The sequence below is a fragment of the Monodon monoceros genome, unplaced genomic scaffold (genome assembly GCF_005190385.1).
Source record: "Monodon monoceros isolate NGI ecotype Baffin Bay Population unplaced genomic scaffold, NGI_Narwhal_1 Super_Scaffold_13, whole genome shotgun sequence".
NCBI lineage: Eukaryota > Metazoa > Chordata > Mammalia > Artiodactyla > Monodontidae > Monodon > Monodon monoceros.
In genome coordinates, this window is record NW_021703769.1 from 64,185,024 (window position 1) to 64,208,051 (window position 23,028).

General features: G+C 47.6%; 1 protein-coding gene across 3 annotated transcripts; it reads right to left on the reverse strand.

Moving 5' to 3' along the window:
- Nucleotides 1-1,945: 1,945 nt before the first annotated feature.
- On the reverse strand, nt 1,946-23,015 carry GP2 (glycoprotein 2). Of its 3 annotated transcripts, none has more exons than XM_029219663.1 (11): nt 18,559-23,015; nt 16,965-17,087; nt 14,068-14,508; nt 13,112-13,222; nt 11,700-11,917; nt 11,057-11,205; nt 9,502-9,747; nt 8,446-8,608; nt 7,407-7,491; nt 6,164-6,208; nt 1,946-2,826 (listed from the first exon to the last, which is right to left on the reverse strand). In XM_029219663.1, the coding sequence occupies exons 2-11, from the start codon at nt 17,038-17,040 to the stop codon at nt 2,768-2,770; spliced, it is 1,593 nt and encodes a 530-aa protein (XP_029075496.1). In that variant the 5' UTR covers nt 17,041-17,087; nt 18,559-23,015; the 3' UTR covers nt 1,946-2,767. The 3 variants fall into 3 exon arrangements, with proteins under 3 accessions (XP_029075496.1, XP_029075495.1, XP_029075494.1); XM_029219662.1 differs by having other exon boundaries at nt 16,965-17,145; XM_029219661.1 differs by lacking the exon at nt 18,559-23,015 and having other exon boundaries at nt 2,350-2,826; nt 16,965-18,531.
- Between the last annotated feature and the right edge of the window lie 13 nt (nt 23,016-23,028).

The following is a 23,028-nucleotide window of genomic DNA, read 5'->3' on the forward strand; positions in this document are numbered from 1 at the left end:
TGTGTGTGTGTGTGTGTGCTTTGTATATAAACAGAAGCAGCATAGAATGTCCAGTCAAGAGCAATTGCCCCAAATTCAGGCTACCTGGGTTTAAACCCTGAATACAGAATTTGAAAGCTATAAGCTCTTGGGCGAGTAGTTCTTTAAGCCTTGGTTTACTCATCTCTAAACTGGGGGCAATAAAAGTACATATCTTCAGTACCTAATGTGAGGGTGGAATGATACAGTGTCCACAGTGCATCTAGAATGATGCACAGGACATGTTAAAATGTTAGCTGTTACTAAGTTATTCGTGGCAATAAACATGTAGGTGACTGAGCTTGAGGGCCCAGGTGAGGATCTCTGTGTGTGACATGTATCTTTGAGCACGTGAAGTTGACATGTATATCTGTTGCAAGTGTATATGTTGGTATGGGTGTGAGTTCTGGGCCTGAGGGTCAGTGGGAAAGTGTGTGTGGATGTGATCTGCCTGTGCATGCCTCTGTGCATGTTTGTGTTCCACCAGATTGTCAACGTCTTAGGGGCAGGGACTGTGTTTCCTTCATTATTTTACCCAGAGGCCCTTGGACCTGGGACATAACAACTGCTCAGCGGATTAGTGTTGATTGAATGAACGAAGGAGATGGAATATTCGGTGGCTCTTGCTTGTAGGGATGCCCATTCATAGAAGACAAAAAGCTGCAACTACCTTGATGATAGGCAGACAGATGGAGAGGGAAAGAGAGACTAGGAGCTAGATGGATAGATAGATGATATATAAATAGATGTTAGACAGACAGATAGACAAAGGGCGTCAGTCTAGTTAAGTGGAATCCCATGTGCTTTACACCGGAAGGGATATTAGAGGTTGTATGTTCCAGGGAATTCCAAAATTTTGCCCTTGGTAACCCTGTGGGTTATCATGGAGTTTCTTTGGGGGTTTGAGGAGGGAAGCACAGAACGGAAGAGGTAAGCCCCCTACCTGACATCAACAAGAGTCTATTTGCTTTTAATCTCTAGATATTGGATGTTCATGTAGACTTGTATTTAAAGAAATAGCTCCACTATAAATGTTGTGAATCTTGCTCTAGCCAAGCCCCTTTTTTCTACAGAAGGGAGAAGATGAGCCTCAGAGAGGTGAAAGATTAGGACCTCTGACCTCCTTTCAGGTCCATTCCTAGCATGACAGCTCCCTTGGAATATAGTAGTTGTGAATCCTCTAACTTACTGGGAAACAGAAAGCAATTCCTCCTGGGAACCCCCCTTTCAAAGAAGCCACTATCATAGTGGTCTTTTGGGATATCTGTCCAAGGAACACCCCCATTTATCTGAGACCTGCCCCCTCAGGTCGGCCCCACTGGCTCTGTGCTAGATGAGCCCGCTCGCCTGCCCTCAATGATCGGACCAGGGGAAGCACTCATACCCACAAGGAAATCAGATTCCCCGGGTGCAATTTGGATGTGGAATACCAGGATGCCAGTTGGTCTCTGTGGTCTCTGAATTAAGAAGTGATATGAAGCTGCAATGTCCATATTTAATCAAGGATGATGAATGAACGGGTAAAGCTAGTTTCACAGAGAGAGGGGGGAAATGAAGGGAACACATAAAGATAAGCAGATGTAAAGGCTGCAAGGTTCTAGGAAGAGTGACAGGTGGAAAGACAGACAAACTTCAGTTTCTCATGGCTCTCCTTGTGCAGTCAGGCTGTATCTTCTGTCCCTGGACTTGGTGCTCCTATATCCTTATAATTAATTCCCCTTTGGCCTGAGTCCACTGGAGTGGGTTTCTCTTTCTTGCAACCATACCATCTCTGAACAACGTGGCACTTTGGAAAGTCTCCTCCTGGCAGATGAATAGGCTCTGCCTCTGGTCGCCTAGCCCTGATCCTGTCACTTTCCCTGAGGCTGGCTTGGAGAGGCCTCATGCATAGCATTCTCTATCTGTGGCATCTTCATGGAGTCTTTGTGAGGGTTCATTCAAGGTTTCCAGAAAGGGACTTCACCCATCCCCCAGGCTCTGCTGCTACATCCCCATGGCAGAACTGATGCACCATTTTATACTGGGACTCCCTGCTTAACCCTTCAGAGCAAGGGCATCACTATTTACACTAGAGGTGTGCTCTGGGGTGACAGCATCTCTGCACCCAAACTGAGCATTTCCTCTAGCATCCAGGTCCCAGGGGTAGGGGTTTGTGTAGTTTTAGGCATGTCAAAGCATGTCTGCAGTGTGGTGGGGGACAGGGGAGCAATGGGCACCAGTCTTCCCCAGAACAAGGTCTCCAAAAGTGGCCCCTTTACAACATGTTCCCATGCGTATTGTTGAAACCGTGATGGAAGTACACCAGAGGAAGCGGGGTGAAAGCAAACATTGGTCTGTTCAATTCACTGGCAGTCAGAACAGGGGGTGTTTGGGAAGTCTGTGGGAGGCATCTTTTTACAAGCAATTCCCCCGCCCCTTCCCCCCATTGACACAGCCCCTCTTCCCTGAAGTTATGAACGTGTGCTATACTTGTAGCCACAGAAGCACATCGCAAATTTGATTTCAGGATCCTGCTAATGAATGAGGAAGTCAGGCCAGGCCAGGTGGCAGGGCACCCACCTGAGAAAAAAAGGAATACAAAGGCACTGCGAGTGTTAAACAAGCGAAACTCTTCTTTTTCTCCAAACCTAGTCAGGCCTGGAGACTGTCTATGTGATTTGGAGAGAGAATCAGCAGAGCTGAAGGGTGACTGGAAGCCATCGTCAGAGGGAAGAACACGAGCTTCAAGGCCAGATGTCCAGCTGAGCTCTCAGAACAGCCCAGCCAGGAGGACAGGCAGGAGAAGCATGGGCCAGGCCACCAGGAACACTGAAACGCAAGAGAGGACTGTCAGGTGGGCTTTGGAATTCAGCAGCCAAAATGAGGTGGCATCCCTATCTTCTGTCTTACAAGGATGACAAAGGCAGAGTATCCTTAATATTTATTTTGGGTTATAGCCCCTGGGAGGTGGCACAGGGCCATGTGGTAGAGGCAAAGCTGTCTCACCACCACCAAACAAACTTCATTTTCCTCTGAGCATGCTGGAAGGCACTTTTCCCCACCTCCTTTGCAGGTAGGTGGGACCATATCACTGAATCTGGCCAGTGGAATGTGGGTAGAAGCTGCTTCTAGGCCTGGTCCTTAAAACCTCCTACATAATTCTCCCTGCTCCCTCATCCATCATCTAGGGACCAGATGCAGAGGATCCAGGAGAGGACTTGTGGGGGACAGTAGAGTTGCCAGAAGTTACCAGAAGGTAAGAACCTGAGTTCCTAATGACTGCAAAGGCACTGAACTGCATCCTCCAGTGATTTAATGGGAAATAAACGGTTGTATAAAAGCACAGAAAGATGGGGATTGTTTGTTACAGCAGCTAGCATTACTTACTATGACTAATACTGAAGAGGCAGAAGGACAGGGAGGTTAAAAAGCACTACTTCTGTTGCTTGACTACTTAGCTTAGAATCCTAGCTCTGCAACTAGCTGTGCAGACCCAGGCAAGTTATTGAAGCTCTCCAAACCTGAATTTCCCTGTATGCAAAATAGAAACATTACTAGCAGCTACTACTGCATGAGATTTTTGTAAGGCAAGTGAGTGAACTCATAGCAAGCATTTAGAACGGTGCCTGGCACATGGTAAACACCATGTAAGTATTGATTTTGAAAATCAGACTCTAAGATCTGGGAGGTTGGAATCATATCTCTTCTAAACATTACTGTATACTCAGGGTTAAAGAAGGGCTTGGATCCTGGATCATAGCTGCCTCATATTGGAGGACCTGGGAGAGGCATGCACCGCCACTTCCACCCAATACCAGATTATAACGGCTCTCTGTCCCCTAAATTTCAGAGTAACTTGCTGATGTCCTTAGGAGGGAGGGGGAGAAGAATATCATAATTTTCAGAAACATATTAGTATATGACAACCATCTTATAATTATGAAACATAGGTTGATGTTTAATGAATTCTAAAACATCAAAAATGCTTGTGGGAGATAGCAAGCAATGAAACCATAGGTGCCCTCTTGTGGTACTCCGCTACCAGGTCACAGTAACTCCCTCCATTTTCAGAAGGCTCCAGAATCCACTACCCACCAAGAAATTAGTCAATTTGGCAAAGTCTACTGGGAAGCCAGGCTGCTCCCGGCACTGTGCTAACCTGAAGGACTGGAAGAAATAAATGAGATTGAGGTCCCTGCTCTCAAGCTGCTTTTGCTCTGAGCTCTAACCCCCCTCTCCAATGAGCACTGCTTTTCTGAGTGTTGTCTGAATGTTAGCACTGAGCATGGAGAGGACAACTTGAGATTATCTGGAAACTTTTAGACTGTTATCTAGTTGGAGATTTGAGGATGGGTAGAACTTTTTCATGTCTGGGTTCACCAGCATAGGCCATTTTGGGGGATAGTGAAATCTTAATAGCATTGCTTTCCCTTTGGGCCAAAATACATTTCTTAGATTTGTCTTCTATTGAGCTCCAATTCATCCATCAAAAGCCCTTTCAGATGTTAACACATGCAGAAATTCTCTCCTGACCTTATCCAATACAGTTAATTACTCTTCTGTGTGCCCCTTCTGCACTACCTACTTGCTTGTGATTTATTTGCTTATATGCCTATCTCATTTTTGCAACTGGCGTTCATTTGGCCTACAGAGCTTATTCTGCTAATATTTGCACACCTGTCTCCTTTTTCTCATTTAGTTCAAATATCACCTCCTCTGAAAAATTTTCTGACCATTTATCCATTCTGATATTCATTTTCCTTCCTATCTTGGTAATAGAACCATCACACATTGGTTGGGCACATGGCCACCCAGGATAAAGACTACATTTCCCAACTTCCTTTGCAGCTAGGTGTGGCCATGTGACTAAGCACTGGCCAATGAGATGTAAGTGGAGGTATAAGGTGTCAGCTTCCAGGACTGTTCCTTAAAAGTCATTGACTTCTTCCAAGTTCCCTCAATCCTGGCCTAGATATAAAGATTGGTGCTCTGGCTGCCATCTTGGACCATGAAGATGATGCCACACCCTAAAGATGGTAGAGGGGTGAGATGGAAGGAGGCTGGATTCTTTTTTTTTTTTTAGAACCCAATCCCAACTAATATGTGTGGCACGAGTAGTTCCCATCATAAGGTAGCAAAATAATTGCTAAAATGTTCACCAATTAGTGACTCAAGAGAAAGTCCCTGTTGAGGGGGGAATTCTCTGGCCAGTACAATGATTCAGGCCTTTAAGTACAGGGGAACTGGAACTGGTTAATTAGTACTGCTTTATAGTAATGCCCTACTGCAGAAGGATGAGTAACTGAGGAGTTTTAATTGTTAGGGCCAAGTGAGGGAGCCAGAGGGTCTCTTTGGTAGTTAGTTAGCTTGTAAGAAGCCCTTATCTACAGCCAATAGGAGAGTGGATACAGCTGAAGAGCAAATTTGGACTCAATATAGTTGCCAAGCTTAAATGATGGTTGAATGGTCTGTCTGGGCAGCTTTGCTACGATGTCAGAGCTCTGGCTGGAAAAACCTGGGGACTGAGGAACATGGGATGAGATCATCTGGATAGAGGCTCCTAAGGATTGTGATTCTGCCGGTATCCCGGAACGAATGCCCTCAGAGCCTACCTCTCTTTATTAGGAGCTAGCCTTCCCTTATCCATATGAAGTGAGTCTGGATTCTTGATGACCTCATGGTGCTGCCCTGTTAGCCCTGGATTGCTTGCCTTGTGGACTTCATTTATGTGTGAGAGAAATAAACTTCTGTGTTATTTAAGGCGGTTATTTAACCCTAACCCATGCTGGTAATTTTCTATCACATCACTCTCCTCTATTTCTAAACTACGTTGTTAACTTTTTGTTATCTATTTCTCAACTGGAACACAATCTCCATGAGGACAGGCATCTGGCCTGTATCGTTCACCATTATAACTTCACTGTCTAGAACAAAGCCTAGCACACAGTAGGTGCTCAACGAACATTTCCTGTCTAATGACTGGCTCTCCTGCTGCACTGTGAGAGCTCATCTCTAGAGCCAGTCTAGGGTCTGATTTATATCACGGTCCACAGTTCTTGGCACAGGGCCTGGCACGTAGAAGAGGCTATAACTAAATATTCACTGAATTAAAAAGAGGGAGAGTTGGGAGGGAGGGCTGTGGGAAAGGCAGGAGAAAATGATGTACCTGCAGTGCTGGTGGTTCCACTCATGACACCAAGAGACTGGGCACCTGGAGACAAGAGCAGAAGGTGAGGGTTTCCATAGTCATGCTCCACTGACTGTGGCACTGTAGCCATAGTTGCTCCAAGACCTCCTGGACCTGGCCGTCACAGTCACGGACAATCCACATTGTGGAAGCATCTATTATCATGCATATGAAACTTAATCCTCCTGACAGATTTGTGAGGCAACTGTTCTCATCCGCATTTGACAGATGAGAAGACTGAGGCTCAGCAATGTCTGCCAGTAAGTGGAAGAGCTTGGATTTGAACCCCAGTCTGTCTGGTTGCAAAGTGGAAGTTCCTAGCACCTCCTCCCCGCTCCCCTAGCTACCCTGTGACAACACATGAGGCAATAAAAGGACAGGACAATTCCAGGCAGAGCCTTCTTCAGGAGACAGGCTGTTTACTCATCTGGAGAATGGAAGTGGTAATAGTGCTTACGTCCTTAGACTGTTGTGAACATTTCATGTGACAATGCATATAAATGGGTTTGGTATGGTGCCAGGCACAAAGTATTATTATTACCGTTACTATTATTACTGTTATTAACGTTACTGCATCCTAATTTCTCTAGGACAAAAAAAAAATGTTTTTACTTTTTTGGATTTCTTGATTCTGCCATTCCAGTGTGAATAAAAACCATGACTAACTACCACAGGTACTGCTAACCCATGGGATGGAGGGATGAAAATTTGAGGAGCACTTGGAAAGCTTCTCCTATGTCATGCCCCAGAACACTGTAACTGGATTTTGAGAAACACGGTCATTCCTCAGAAAACAAAGTTGGTTTAGGACTTAGACTGAGTTATGGGGACCTGGCAGGAGGGAAAAGGCAAAGGACACACGCTTTGGAATCAGACCGAGCTGGGTTCAGCGCTAACTCCAGCTGCTCATGAGTGGGTGATCTTGGGTGAGTCACTTAATCTCTCTGAGCTTCAGTTTCTCACCTGTAAAATGGATGCATCTGGGGAGGATTAAGTGAGTCAGTGCACGCTGAGAGCTTAGCCTGATCTCTAGCGCACAGCACATGTGGCAAAAGCGATTATCATTACCCAAAGCATCTCCTGGAAAGATGCATTCACCAGTGGGGGGCACTGAGGAAGCAGAAAAAGCCCTGGGTTGTTAGGTTGGTGACCCCAGGCATCTGCAGTTAACTGTCAGCACTTGGCCAGCTGGTGTTATCACTAGGACGTGGCCACTTCTTACCTCTGCGAGTGATGGGTCCCAGATCTAAAACACGGGCTGGGTCAATAGCCACTCCTTCACTGCGGAGTTGATTTCTCGAACAAGACTGTGGGGATGGAGAATTCTCATTATGTCAAAATGTAAAGGCACGTTCCTCTCCAGGCTACTCCTGCAATGGGCAGCTCCAGCCCAAGAATGGAGCCTCACCCACCCTATGATCCTAATTCTGATGTCTGGTTTTCTCAATCTAGAGAATTCTCACTGTCATGTCAAATGAACCTGGGTTTGAATCTCTTCTCCTCTCTTTTAGCTGTTTAATTTGGGACAAATGACTATACCTGTCTACTATTATTAAATAGTATCTTCCTGGTTGTGAAGGTTAAAAGGAAGTATGTCTGCAGCACACAGGCACATAGTAAGCACTCAAGAAATGCCAACTCTTAGCAGGCAGTGCTAAATCTGGGTTAAGAGCATGGGCACTGTAGTTACTCCTCAGCCAGGGCATACCCCAGCTCTGATACTTTCTAGCTGTGTGGCCCTTGGGCAAGGGACCTCTCTGAGCTCAGTTTCCTCATATGTACAATGGGGTTGCTAAAAGAATCTACTTAAAGGGTTGCTGTGAGAATTAAATTAGATAAGGCATATAAAAGTTTTAGTACAGCGCTTGACACAGAGTAAACACTAAAAAAAGTCAACTATTATTAAAATCATTTAAAATGTCCTGGGCCAAGGAAACCTAGAGGACAGGCTCTTTCATCTGATATACTTCCTGGGGACACAAGGATTGCTTACCTGTGGGCTTTTGGAGGCTTAAAGTACATCCATTCATCCTTCTTTTGTCCCTCTCTTCCTCTTTTTCTCCTTCCCTCCCTTCCATCCATCCACCCATCCATCCATCTTTCCATCTCTTCATCCATCTAACTTCCTTTGCCTTTCTCCCTTCCTCTCTCCTTTCCTCCCTCCCTTCTTTCAATCCATCCATAATTCCAATAAATATATATGGAGGTACCAGGCCCCATATCAGGCACTGAATAGTTGTTCAGTCCAAAGAGATACTCACCGGCTGGCACTGCTCTTTAAGGGAATTGCAGAGAGAAATCTCACAATGCAGGAAAACTAGGTCATAATTTCCAGCAAACATGAACATCTGAACTGAGAACCGGCTTTCCGATGACACCCCATTCTCTTCCATGTAGATAGTGGAATCACGTTTATTTGGGCAGCTGGGAGGGTGACAGGCACAGGGATTTAACTTCTAGAGCAACTCAGGGGGCCTGAGGCCCTTGGCTGCATCTTTAATTTGTACCCAGTATAAAAATAGCATCGGAGAGAATTAAAGAGCCTCCCCACCTCCCGCCAAGTGTTTTCTCCAACCTATAACATAGACTTTTATTCCTCCAGGTTTCCTCCACAATGTTACCCATAAGCCCACACGGTTTAAGTTTGGGGGGGGGGGTACAGTCCCTGGAACGAGACAGACTGATTTCAAATTCCAACCCAACCCACTTTCTAGTTAAGCGATTGTGAGCCGATTACTTTACTGAACCTCACTTTTCTTATCTGTAAAGTAGGGACAGGAATATGCACTTCCTAGGGTTGATGTGAGCATTTAATGAGATAATCCTTATATTCTGCCTAGTACATTGCTTGGCATACAGCTAAACTCTATGGGACATGGTAACTAGTATTATTACCACGGTTTGAATCATGATCTATAGATATGCATTTCCCTTTGTTTTTGCTAGTTAACAATATTCAATAATATTTTGTCCCATAACAGTTACACTATTTTCATGTTGTTCAGTTAGTGTTAACATCTGTATAAAAGTCCCCTGTTTTTGAATTATGAACCTATTGCCAACGTTATAAAAGATACTGAAATGAAAAATAATTGGCATTTCTTTACCCTGCCCACCTATTTTGTATTAATCCTTTAAGGCTACAATCTCAGGAGTGATATTTCTGGGTCACAGGGTATGGTCATCATATGTAATACCAAATTATTTTCCAAAAGAGGCAAGCCAAGTTACTCAACTGCCGGGCAGGGATGAGGTGATCATTCTTCTCCACCCCAAACCTCATTTAGGCCAAAAGATAACCCCAGATTGTCCGATACCTGTTTCTGATGATGAAATATCTCACAGGGTCATTCATGTCTCCAGTGGGCGTGGCATAGCAGTTCCTCAACACCAGGTTAAATCGGGACGTGTCCCCTCTCTCCAAGATGGCGCCCACGTAGAGCATGGATTCAACAGACAGCACGACTGCAGCCCCTTCATAAGGAGATGTGTACTTCTGGTCTTGGAAGAGGGCCATCCTGACAGTGAACTCTCCCTCCCCGTCCACACTGATGTTCAAGGAACTGAGAACAGAGAAACCACAAGAATGGAAACTTCAGGTTTTGACCAGTGAGAACAAAATCAATCAAGTCCCACACTTGTGTCGGGTTATGAAGGCAGAGGCATATCTTTGATTCCTAAATGAACTATTCAATCACTCATTTAAATCAAGCATTTACTACCTTCTAGGCACTAAACTTGACAAACACATGAGTCTGTCTCCAGGATTCCTACAAATTCTCCCTGCATCAGAGAGCAGACATACCTCCTTCACTCAAAGAACACCTCCGTCTTCTAACCTGTAGAATAGGGCTTGGAACCAGTTCTGTGGGCTCACAGTTTTTAGCAGCAGACCTATTCCCTGCACCCCATAATCTTCAATGAAACACCAATTTTAACAAGATAAATAAAATGGCTTTAATGTTTATTTTTTATGAACCTTGGGCCCCAACACATTACAGACTGAAATCTAGAAATTGAACCAGAAGATTTCTAATCCTAACCCTGCCATTCTGTGAGCCCAGGAGGCAATAAGGGAATGGGAAGGGCACCTTGGGTTTCTGATACCCCCAGAAGGACCCCCAGCAAGTCTAGGAATGCTGAGGAATTCCTTCAACAGGGCCCATTCCAGGCACAGCCATACAGCAGTGAACAAAAGACAAAAGCCCCTACCCAAATTGAATTCCATCCAAATTGCTATTTGGTTCTATTTCTGGTGAGTTACAGGTGCTGTTTATCCAATCAAAGCTGATCTGGCTTAAATCCCACATTTGCAGGGAAGCCTTCCTGCCCCCAACTGTGCTCCCCAACCAAGATTAGGTCAGGGACCCTTGCTCCCTGATCCCACAGCACTCCGAGCCTACCCCACACTGCATGCAACTCACTTGTAAATAATTTTTGATATAGTTAGTTGTTAATGCCTTTCTTCCTCAAGATAAATGAAATTGTTGTGCATTTTTGTTCCTTAGCGTATTTTTTTTTTTTTGCGGTACGCGGGCCTCTCACTGTTGTGGCCTCTCCCGTTGCGGAGCACAGCCTCCGGATGCGCAGGCTCAGCGGCCATGGCTGACGGGCCCAGCCGCTCCTCGGCATGTGGGATCCTCCCGGACCGGGGCACGAACCCGTGTCCCCTGCATCGGCAGGCGGACTCTCAACCACTGCACCACCAGGGAAGCATGCCGAACATCCTCATACTTAATCAACAAATATTTGTGGAGTGAACGAGCGAATGAACGGAAGCTCCTGAAGGAGGTGGGCGGATCCTGTGGACGTCCTAAGATGTCGTGAAGTCAGTCAGGGTTACGGGTCAAAGGGTAAGGGTCAGTGCCATACCTTACGATGGGCTTCAGGGCAGTTTGGAGGCTGACTTTCATGTCCAGCGGGTAGGCACACTGGAAGTTGATGCTGAGGACGGTGTCTCTGATGATGAAATCGTTGACCAAGGAGAGGGTGTTTTTGTAGATGGCATGGGTTTGGTTTCTCTTTGGCATAAAAACAAGACCACATGTACGTTTACGTGGATGAGGGTACAAGTGTATCTGGGATTCGGGTCTGTATGACTCCAGAGTTGATGCTGTCAGTCAAGCTGACACCCTGCCCTCTGACCTCAAGGAGGCAATGGGCCTCCTCCCGCAGTGGCACTGACACTTTACGGGAAGGGGACTGAGGACCCCGGATCAAAAACTAGAACAATAAATTGCTGACCCTTGGGAACAGTCAGGAACCACCATGCCTGGTCCTCTGTGAACCTTTCCCACCTCGTCCCTAAGTGAAATAATCATAACCCTAACTTACATTTACTGAGCTTAAGCATCAAACCTATTGCCAGCTCTCTCCTGGACGAACATGTGTGAGCTCACATACCTCTAGAGGCCCATGGAGGCTAAGTGACTTGTCCAAGGGCTCACAGTTACTGAGACAGGCCCCGCCAGCCCAGCTCCCGCACTCTGGCAGCAGTGGGATAAACACCACTCACCTCCAGAATGTTTCCGCAGGCACCGGCCTGGGCGGGGCTCGTCACCGATATCCAGTTGTTCTCCTCTCTTTGCATCATGCTGCTGCAGTTCCCGTTCTGGTCCTGAAGGTAGGCATGGACCTCATCCCCGAAACCCAGGCCTTCCAGCAGACACTTGTCCAGGGACACTTTGATCTCCTTGGCCTGACAGTCCAGCTGGGGCTGCAAACTGTGCACATCTGGAAAGTTGGGAGAGGGAGGGAGGTAGAGTGGACAGAAGCCTGGAAGTAGCAGGCAGAGCTCACACTTTCTGCCCTTTGGCAAAGCCACCTTGCCCACTGGGAGGCTGGGGAGACTGGAGGGGGCCTGGGACCCACGTGGGATTCACACCCAGGCTTGTGGTAGGCGAAGTTGGCAAAGATGCCCCTGGTCCAAGATTTCCAAGCATTTTGTGTGCAGGCTTGGTGAAGGTTCTCGTGTCTGGTTCCTGTTGAGCCCCAGAGCAGGTCGCCCCAAAATATGCTGAATGGCACATTGATTATTTTGAATTAAAGTTACTTAAGGTACAGCTGATGCAAGAGGGACACTCTGACCCTCCTCTCTGTCTCCCCGAAGGCAGGAAATAAGTCTCCCCTGTGAAAGGTGCCCTCCCTGCATCTGGAGGTAGAAGGACACCCTTGTCGCCAGAGATGAGGAACTCGGGCTCCTTCTTGCCCCTCTGCTTAGAGCACTCTCTCCTCTGCAGCGACTGGGAGTGTGCTCACAGGAAAGCAGGCCTGTGCCCAAAGCAAGAGTCGGAGGCCCTTGTTAGAGTCTCGGAGGGAAGGAGATCATCTCAGCGGGAAGCTCATCCCATCCCCACCCAGGGCTTAGGGCTCATCTGTGGCATGTCTACCCATGGGTCACCTGACTGTGTTTGCTTACCTACTGGGATGAGAAAAACATCACCTCCAGAGCCTGCCCATTTGGGCTGCTCTGATTGAAGTCTCATAAAATCCCTGCATTGTGGGTATTTTTTATTATTATCTCATCCCCATTTTACAGATGAGGACATTAAGGCTCAGAGGGTGTAGGTGGCTTGTCCCAGGCCCCAGGCCCCACCTGTGGCCAATCCCGGACTGGCACAGGAGTCCGCCCCTGTTCCTCATGTATAGACCCTGCAGGTATTTGAACACAACTTCCACACCTGCAGAGTTCTCATCCTTTGTCCCTCATGGGTCAAGCCCACTCACTCCTGAGGCCACGGTCCAGTGGCTGACCTGGAAACGTGCTCCATCCCTGCCCCCAATCCTTGCAAACTCACTGGCTTCGGGCAGTCTCATCCCCTGACCTCAGTTCCATCCCTACTGACTCTGGTCCACACCTTGTCCAGACCCTCTGAAGTTCCCTCCCTCCTGCCCTGCCCACTAGGCCAGTCCAATCCCAGCGCTCACCGGAGATATTGAGGTCCTGTCTGCAGAAGCAGTCCCAGGTGCCGCTGACGAAGCGACACTCCTCCTTGGAGCGGCAGGTCCTCTCACAGTTGTCCTGCGTGGTGGCGGGGTCTGGGGTAGGGTGCAGAGAAAGAGGATAAGATGCAGAGCAGGGTGGACCTGAGGCCACCAAGGCCAACCTTGTCATTCTACAGGGCACGGAAGACTTGTGCCACGCTTGGTGGAAGGGTCAAGCCTCAAACTCGAATTTCCTGACTCCTAATCCAGTGAGGTGAGAACCTCGGAGGTGCCATCCTAGCGCTTTTACTACAAGGCAGACGCTGTTCCCAGTACTTTCCGTGCATTAGCTCGTTCATTTCACGTGGTGACCACATGGGGGTGGGGGTAGCACAGCAGTTAAGCATTTGGATCGTGCAGCTGGGGTGCTAGGTTCAAATCTGGCTCTGCCACAATTCCAGCTCTGTGATGTTGGGAGAACTGCTGAACCTCTCTGTGCCCCAGACCCCTCATCTGAACTAACTATATAGTGCATGTCTCATGAAGTTGAGGAGAGGACTAAAGGAATGAATGGTTTAAAGTGTTTAGAACAGGAGCAGAGGCACTGTAACGCATGCTGTGTTGCTGTTATTTTTGCCATTGTCCGTTTTTTTCAGATCAGAAAACCCAAACTCAGAGAGTTGAATTAAACTGCCCAAGTGAAATCTAAATCTCAATGAGTCTGAGTTCTTACTATTATGCCACACACGTGGATAGACGTACCGGGAGATTTCACCTTCAAATCCGAATTTCTGGCTTTACTTGAAACGCTGGAAGGTCTGGCAGCCCTTGGGCAACATTCCCACTGGGCAATAACTGACAGGCACTGAGTCGAGGCTGTTCTGCTGAGTCCCCTCCTGACCCGCTCCACTCGCTCTACTGACCCTGGGCACTTCACCGGGTAGCCCTGCTCCCCTCACCTGTGCAATATCTCAGATTACACTGCGGGATGCCCTCCAACCGGTACACGTGGTACTGGCCCGGGCAGGCCTTCACCAGCACCTCCATCTTCCAGAGGCAGCAGTTGCCACTCCAGTGGGCACAGGCGGTACGGTTGACGATGCCCTCCCCGACGGTGGGGTGGGTGCCATTCAGCCACACGGGAGCAGCCGTCTGGCAGTGGTGCACGGGGACGCAGTCCTCCGGCATCCTCACTCCTCCGTCTCCCACAAATCGGTACCAGCCGTGCTTGTCACTGTCACATTTCTCGACTTCTCCCGTGTTCTCTGTGCTTCGGGAGGGTTCATCCAGTACGGTGTAATTCTGGCAGGGGTCAAAACAGAGCTGCGCCTCTGGGGTGCCAGGGGCTCCACACTCCAAGCCCTGCTCATAGGAACTGGCACTGGTGGGGTTTCTGTAACCTGGAGAGTAACAGCATGCTTAGGTTTACAGAGAAACCCCAGAGCCTACAGCGTTTTTATCCCCGACACACTTTGTTTTGGAAATGCTAGGGGCCCCAATGAGGACCAGCAGAACATGATCCACTCATTGACCGCCAGCCCTCATCACCTTGGGGTCAGAATAATCCTGAGGCCTTTGTGTGGTACATTACAGGCATTAAGAACATCGGGGTCATTAAAATGAATAAAGTAGAAATGAAACTTGTCAGAGTCCATTGCATTCCCAGAAGTAACCATAAATTTGTTGTACAGTCTTTAGACCCTTTCTATGCATATGTTTAAAATACAGTTCTTTTTAAATAAAAATGGGTTTAATGTTGTAGAGCTTATTTTTTTCCACTTGCATCTCTTTCTTTCTTTCTTTCAACATCTTTATTGGAGTATAATTGCTTTACAATGGTGTGTTAGTTTCTGCTGTATAACAAAGTGAATCAGCTATACATATACATATGTTCCCATATCTCTTCCCTCTTGCGTCTCCCTCCCACCCTCCCTATCCCACCCCTCTAGGTGGTCACAAAGCACTGAGCTGATCTCCCTGAGCTATGCAGCTGCTTCCCACTAGCTATCTACCTTACATTTGGTAGTGTATATATGTCCATTTCCACTTGCATTTTTTACTTAATATATCATAGACATTTGTCCATTATCAGTAGACGAAGATCTAACACAAGGTTTCTTAACCTCAGCACTGTTGATGTTTGGGCTGGATAATTCTGTGCTGGGGGCTGTCCTGGGCACTGTAGGATGTTTAGCAGCATCCCTGAGCTTTTCTTACTAGATGCCAGGAGTACTCCTCCCCGAAGCTGTCTCCAGACATTGCCAATTGTCCCCTGAGAAGCAAAATTACCCCCCACTGGTCTAACAGGACCATTTCTGATTGCTGATCTCATGGCTTTTAACAGATTCAGGGACTGTGATGCGTGAAGAGGCAGACAAGTAAAGCAGGGATGGGGTGGGGGGCGGAGGAAGCCAACAGGCTGCTCAGTCTGGGTTTAAACCCAGATCTGTGCCTGCTGACTGGGTGACCTTGGCAGATGGTTTAACTCCCCTGAGACTCTTCTGCAAAACAACACCTGTGAAATGGTGCCCAAACTTCATCCATTCCCATGCCTCAGGTTATGACGTTTGCCACACGTGTGTCCACCTGTCCTATTATTTATTTCATGTGTTTCTTTCAATGACTCTCTTTATAAATTCGTTTCATCCTAAGGAATAATAGCTGTGATACCATAGGTATGATGTACTAGTTATTTTGTTTAATACCCATGAAGAAAAGTATATATAGCTATCAAAAAAAATTTCTTTTTGGCTGTGCCCCTCGACATGCAGGATCTTAGTTCCCTGACCAGGGATCCAACCCGTGCCCCCTGCAGTGGAAGCTCAGAATTTTAATTACTGGATCACGAGGGAAGTCCCCCAAAAATTCTTTAAGAATTTCTGCACCCTCACAGTCATTTCAGGATAGGCATGCCCCATTTGGGAAAATAAAGCTTTAAAGGATTGTTGGCTGGTTAAATGAGATAGTAGGTGCAAAATGCCACGCACAGCACCTGGGGCCTAGTAGTTTAAGCTAGTTCTCTCCTCTAGTTCTGATATGTTGAACAGTGTGAGTGCCTTAATGATGAATTAAGTATATCCTACCAGGGTCACATCACATCCCTTTTTTTTTTTCCCTGATGCACAAGCTACTTAATGGGTGACTGTGTGCCCAGCACCGATGCTCTGATTGCTAAGGCTCTGTGCATCTTCACAAAGCTGGGATCACATTAGAGGGAATTTTTAGAAAAGACATTTTCAAGCCTGCTTATGCACACACTTGTTTTAAGGAAAGAAGTCACTGCACTTGTTATTCTTGGATTATTTCCTGCACCCACTGTATTTTTCCAAGGGAGGCCATGAGTTGAGTCCTTCTAGCCCCCTCCACAGGTGACACGGGCAGAAATTTTCACCCTTGTGTTGAGCCTGAGAACCCTTCCTACAAGCATCTAAGATGCCCAATCCATGGATCTTTGGAAGGACCACAGAGAGATCACTAAGCCTAGTCCTTTCATTTTACAGATGAGCAAACTGACTCGGAAGAAGGAGAGGCACTTGCCAAAACAAGGCACAGAGTGCCTGGGTGATTCATGTCCTCATGAACCCCGGGCTCTCTGATCGCCCCCATATCCAGGCACGGGAAGTTATGTTAACTGGCTTCCACTGTCCTCGAGGGGGAGTTTCTGATTTGGCTCTCTGAGAGACTGTGACTGATTCCAGCTTCTCTCATCTTGTTTCCCTTGACTTTCGGCTTCTGAACCTTTGCTTTAGTCATGCCCCTGTCTCCTCACTGACCCCGAAGCACCTTCTCTGCACTTCCCTGCTCACTCTCCAGGTATTGCAGGGCATCTGAGATGCCAGGCGAGCAGAGCACTCACCTTGCTGTTCTGTAGATGCCAGGGTCAGAATGCAGGAGGCCAGGGCCAGCCACAGGACAGGAGCCATCCTTTCCATGAGCTGAGACCTGCGGTCACTCAGTGGCCCGCAGATTATCAATGCAGCTGGGGGCGTTGCGGGAGGGAGAGACCCAGATACGATCAAGGAGACAGAGGTTGTTCCCTTGGGTGCGTGCAAGGGTAAGAAGGGAACCCACATCAGTTAGCACGTGTACTAAGCCCCTTGCATACCTTAGCTCATTTAAGGCACCGAACCACCCTCCAGGGAAAGTATTATTATTCCTCCCATTTTACAGATGAAAAAGCTGAGACTCAGAGTAAGTTAATCCCAGAAATACTTATTGAGCCCCTTCTATGTGTAAGCACTGTGCTGGAAGTGAAATAGCTTGCTTAGGCCCATATTCTTAGAAATGGACCGATGGCTTCCTTCATGAAGGGCTGTATTGCTTTAAAGCAGGTGTGACTTGAAGAAAGGAGGTAGTATAACAGGAACAGGAGACTTGCCAAGTGGGTGAGATTGACAGCAAGAGAACAAAAGGCAAGCTTAGAGCCAGCCAGGACTGCAGAATGTCCTAGAAGGTCTCAGGGTAGTTCCTACTCAGGTCAAGGTAGTGGCTCTTGGAGACTGGATGGAGGGGGGCGGGTGACAGTGCTATGAATACCTACCGACAAAAGTAACGGCTTCCCTTTCTCAGTTCTGTGCATCAGGCACTGTGCTAAGAGAGCCTGAAGTGTCCTCTACGTGTGTAGATGTCTGTGAGGGTGAGACCATGTCAGACTGAGCCCAGTCTCGCTCCTTGCACAGTGCCTGACGCACAAGAGTTGCTCGATAGGGGTTTGAGGGATGAATGAATAATAAACGGGGAGGGAGTGGATAGAAACAAAGAGCTGTGAAGAGCCTGTCAACACTCAAATAAATAACACTTCCTCTTCTGGGAAACTCTCCTCAAATGGAAAAATCTTTGGATAACTTCGTACAGCCTCTGGAAGACTTCAGTTGAAGATAGAGGTCTGTTTCTGGAAGGGATAGCGTGAATCTGTTATGAGAGAGCGCCCGGGACTGGTAATTCTTAGAGATAAAATCCCAAGTAGAGGGACTTCCCAGGTGGCACAGTGGATGAGACTCCACGCCCCCAATGCAGAGGGCCTGGGTTCGATCCCTGGTCAGGGAACTAGATCCCACATGCATGCTGCAACTAAGAGTTCGCATGCCACAACAAAGGAGCCCATGAGACGCAACTAAGGAGCCCACCTGCTGCAACTAAGACCCAGTGCAACCAAATAAATAAATATTAAAAAAGAAATCCCAAGTAGAGGCCTGTCTTCTCGGTGGGGTGTCCAGGGACAAGGGTGAGGGGCATCTTTAGCCCTGGAGCAGCCAGCAGGTGCCTGGAGTCATGGCTGAACTGGACATAGAGTGATATCTGGAGCCCTCGACAAGGGCCAGGGTGCAAACTCCTTGCTGGGTTCTGAAAGCTTCCAGAAACAAACAGCCCTAGCAATTCCAGTGAGTCAAGGGCTGGGGGAGGCCCCCAGGATCAGGAGAAAGACTGCTGGGGCTTGAAGCAGGACTCACCTGGAAGTGAGAACGCAGAGCATTCCTCTTCCTTCTCTGGCCACGGGAACGCAAGCCTGCAGTGGACCTTCCTTTTATTGCAGTTTCCCACCCATGTGGCTCTCCACGATTGGTGCAGAGGTGTGACTGGAGTTAGCCTACCAGGCGTACACTGGGCTGGTTGGGTGCAGGTAAGATAAACAATTTACCACAAAGGATGGTGAAGGAAGGCCTCTTTGTTCTCCCCCCAACCCCCAGCAGTCCCTCCTTCATGCAAATGCTTCTCTATAAACAGGAGCAGCACGTACTGAATGCTGAACACACTGGGCACCACCGAGTGCTTTGCCCCCATTACTTCTCACATTTAATCCTCACGATAAACCAACGAAGCTGGTACCATATTTATCACCAGAAACCAAACGCTAATCAAAAGGAAGGATTTGGATATTAAAGGATTAATATCCAAAGGGAAGTGGAGAGAAATCAAACACACACTTATTTGCGCAACAGATTTTCAATTGTACCTTGTGTTCCTAGCTAATCACCTTAAAACACTTCTGCTTTTGTCTGGATGCCACTCAGCTTGAAATCAGTTAGAGCAAGGGAGTAAGTAAGGAAGGGGGGGATGGGTATTTCTGATTTTTGGCCCATAGAATCTACCCAACTTCAGATGCTCAATGCTGAGGAGTCTGGGAAGGGCCAATCTGGAGATGTGTGAATCGCGGGCTAGCAAAGGAGAGCGCATATGCCCTTGGACAAAATAAGCATCAGAAGAACCTTTTGGTATGTGGGTTACCCTAGAGATTGGAAGGTATAAAACCGAGAGGAAGCTGAAGACCTTGGACTTTTAAATTCCAGGCTTGGACCTGGCTTTTGTGGCAAGGTAGGTATTACAGAATTAACAAAAGAGTCACAGCTTTAGCAGAATAAATAGCCATTGCCTTTTCTGTGTTACTCTGGGACTCTTTAAGGAGGCAAGGCTACAGGGTCGGGGAGCATGGGGGCCTTGGCGTTGGTAACACCTTTCAGGAAAGCCCAAACATGGACAAGGAAGAGATGGTACAAGCCACCTTCTCTACTCCTAGTGCATTTGGAGAAGAATCCCCTAAATGTGAAACTTATAACAGCTACAAATGCTGGATTCAGAAATTCATCTGAGCCCACAAAATAGCCCACTGATCCATTCATTTTGGCCAGGTACCCACCCTAGTCTCCCCTATGGCCACTCTCAACCTTCTCCATCCTTTTAAACAGTCTTTGCAGCCATCACTACTCACCTACTCTCCCCACTTCCTCCATTCTCAGCAGGTGTCTTGCATTCTACCTCAAGAAAATTTAAGTCATCACACTTGACCTCACTCAACTTTGTGTTTCCTTCCCCTAGAAACATGTAAATATCTACCTCATTTTCTAGTCCCTCCCCAACTTCTGATAAGTGATCTTTCTTCTTTTCAAAGTCAGTTCCTCCATCCCTCTCTGACTTCTCCATTTCAATCTGACGCATATGGCTAAGGTTGCCCTGCTAAGGTCACCTCTTAAGCAAGTCCACTGGGCATTTTTTCTGGCCTCTTGTCAATGGATTTTTCGCTGCTTTCTTCAGGCGCTCTGTATTTCCTTGACTCCCCTGTGCCAATTGTTTTCTTGATTCTCCTCTACCTCTCTGGATACTCGTGCTCTATCATTATCGTTATCATTGTCATCATAATTATTCTCTTCCTCCAGCTGTCCTTGAAAATGCTGGTAGGTCCCATTTTTCTTGTCACTCCACGGACTTTCCCTGGGAGGTGTCAAGTTATCTCATGGTTTCAAGTACCATCCACAGGCTGGTGAGTTCCAAATCTGTATCTCCCTCCCTGACCACTCCCTTGAACTTCAGATCCGCCTACCCAGATGCTTGCTGGACTTCTCCACTTGGACTGAGATGCTTGAGACACCGTGAACCTTAGCAGGTCCAAATCCTAACTCATCAATTCCCAGAGATCTCACCCTACTCGTTGTATAACCTATCTTAACCAATGGTACCACTGCTCACCTGGTCACCCGAGCTGGAAATCTGGCTCCTTCCTTTCTCCCTCAGCCTCACTTTTCCAATAATCATCAATCTTTCAAATATTCCTGAACCTGTCCTTCCTCCTCATCCCCACGTCATCAGCCTTAATTCAGGCCACCATCATCTCTTAGGAGGGTGATTTTAACAGCTGCCTAATGGGTCTCCCTGCTTTCGTTCTTGTCCCCTTTGATTCTGTTATCTCCCTGCAGCCAGAGGCCACAGTGTCACCTCTCAGCAATATGCCCTACCCCACACACACTAGGCTTCCTGGGATCTGACCCCTGTTCACAGCTCCCATCTCATGTACAGATTTTCCCCACACACTCTATGCTCCAGCCTATTTGTGGTTCTCTGAACTCTTCCCCCTCCACACCTTTCCATGCGCTATTCCCTCTGCCTGGATTACTCTGTGCCCAGCCTCCTACTGCTTAGCATTCAGGTTTGCCTCTTCCAGGAAGTCCTCCCTAAATTCCCCAGACTTGCTTGTACTACTCTTCTGTGCTACTATGCCTCTCTGGGCTGATTACGGTCACACTCAATTACCCACTAACGTATCTGTCTCCCTCTGAAGGCCCTAAGATCTTTGTGGACTTGGATCCTGTCTTTGCAGTTCTAATCAGCACCTAGTAAGTACTTGTTGGGTAAACAAATGGACAGAAGTCACGGTATGTATGCTCAAGACCCTTTCCTGTGTGTAATGCCTCAAACTTATGGTGCCCAAGTCTTACTGAGAGCTTGGTGGAAAGACACAAGTTCCCACCTCAGGGCCTCTGCACTTGCTGGCCCACTGCCTGTAATGTTCTTCCTCAGATATCTCCCTGGTTCATTTTCTTACTTCTCTCAGTTTTGGCTTATCAGAGAGACCTTCCCCAAGCATCCTATGTAAAATAACACCCTCATTGCCTTATTACCCTCGTTTCCCACCCCCTCCTTTCTGCGTGCTTGTTACCACCTGACATATCACATAGCTATTGTTTACATGTATCCCCCTTTTAAACATAAGCTCCTTACCAGCAAGGGCTCTGTTTTGATCACTGTCAGTTTCCCTGCTGCCTATAAAAGCGTCCAGCCTTGAATTTATGCTCAAAACCTCTGTTGAATATTGAGTTGAATAACTATCTGATAGCAAACAAAAAAGGAAAGAAAGGGCTTCCCTGGTGGCGCAGTGGTTGAGAGTCCGCCTGACGATGCAGTGGACACGGGTTCGTGCCCCGGTCCGGGGGGATCCCACATGCCGCGGAGCGGCTGGGCCCGTCAGCCATGGCCGCTGAGCCTGCGCGTCCGGAGCCTGTGCTCCGCAACGGGAGAGGTCACAACAGTGAGAGGCTCGTGTACCGCAAAAAAATAAAAAGAAAAAAAAGAAAAAGAAAGGAAAGGAAAAGGAAAGGAACAGAGGGACAAAAGGATAGATTCTGATGTGCTTTTTCCTCCTGGCTCTTGCCTTTGGCCCTTGTTTTTGTTTTTCTTTATGTTCTCTTGTACCTGAATCAAAGTATAGATGATTCTGCACATGTCTAGCCAGGCCCATCTGACCATGGACGTCCTCCCACGTAAAGCTCTTACATAAAGGCAGCAGGCATGGGGATTCAGTGTGTGTCTGCGTGTGATAAGAGGTTCCTTAACTTGAGATATGCTGTCCCCACAGTCCCCAGTTTGCTGATACACACGTGTGGTTTTCCCTGGGATCAGAGGTTCTAATAATGGGTCAGGGCCTTGGTCTCTCCTGAATGCCATGGCTGGGGTCCATCCAGGGAAGCAGCTGGCATCAAGGTGGACGTTTCCCATTGGCATCAGCTTCCTTTGGTCCACTGGTCAAAGAAGTCCAGAGCCCCTTGGGATATCCACGTCTCCTGGGCAGCCTCTGGTTGTGTGTGCAAGGAGCCTCCTGAAGGCCCCCCTTGCAAAGCATCCCCCCTCAATGGGGTTAGTGGTCCGCCTTCTGCTTCTGCTGCCAAGTCCCTGTAAACAGGTCTACATCTTCTACATTGGGAGGGAGAAGTGCAAAGGATGGAGGGGTCCCTGGGACGTGCCAGGTACGTCACCTATAAGGATTGTGAGACTCCAGAAGGCAGGGGCTGTGTCTATCTTATTCACGTTTGTCTTTTCCCAGCACCTAGCACAGTGCCTGGCATATATTAGGTGCTCAAAAAAATTTTTCTGGAAAACTGAATGAACCCTGTGAGGGTATCACTATTATCCCCATTATGCAGAAGCAGCAGCCCCCGTTATACCCTCCACTTCTGCAGTGCCTGACACACTTATCATTACTTGTTCAAGTTCTTTTTCCCCTGCCAAACCTTAAGCTCCAGGAGGGCAGGGATTGTTCTCTGCTCTATCCCCAGCAGCTAGCACGGTGCCTGGCGCATAGTAAGTGATCAGCAAATACTTCTTGACTGACTGACTGAATGGATAGATAGATGGATGAAGCTCAGAGACATTGT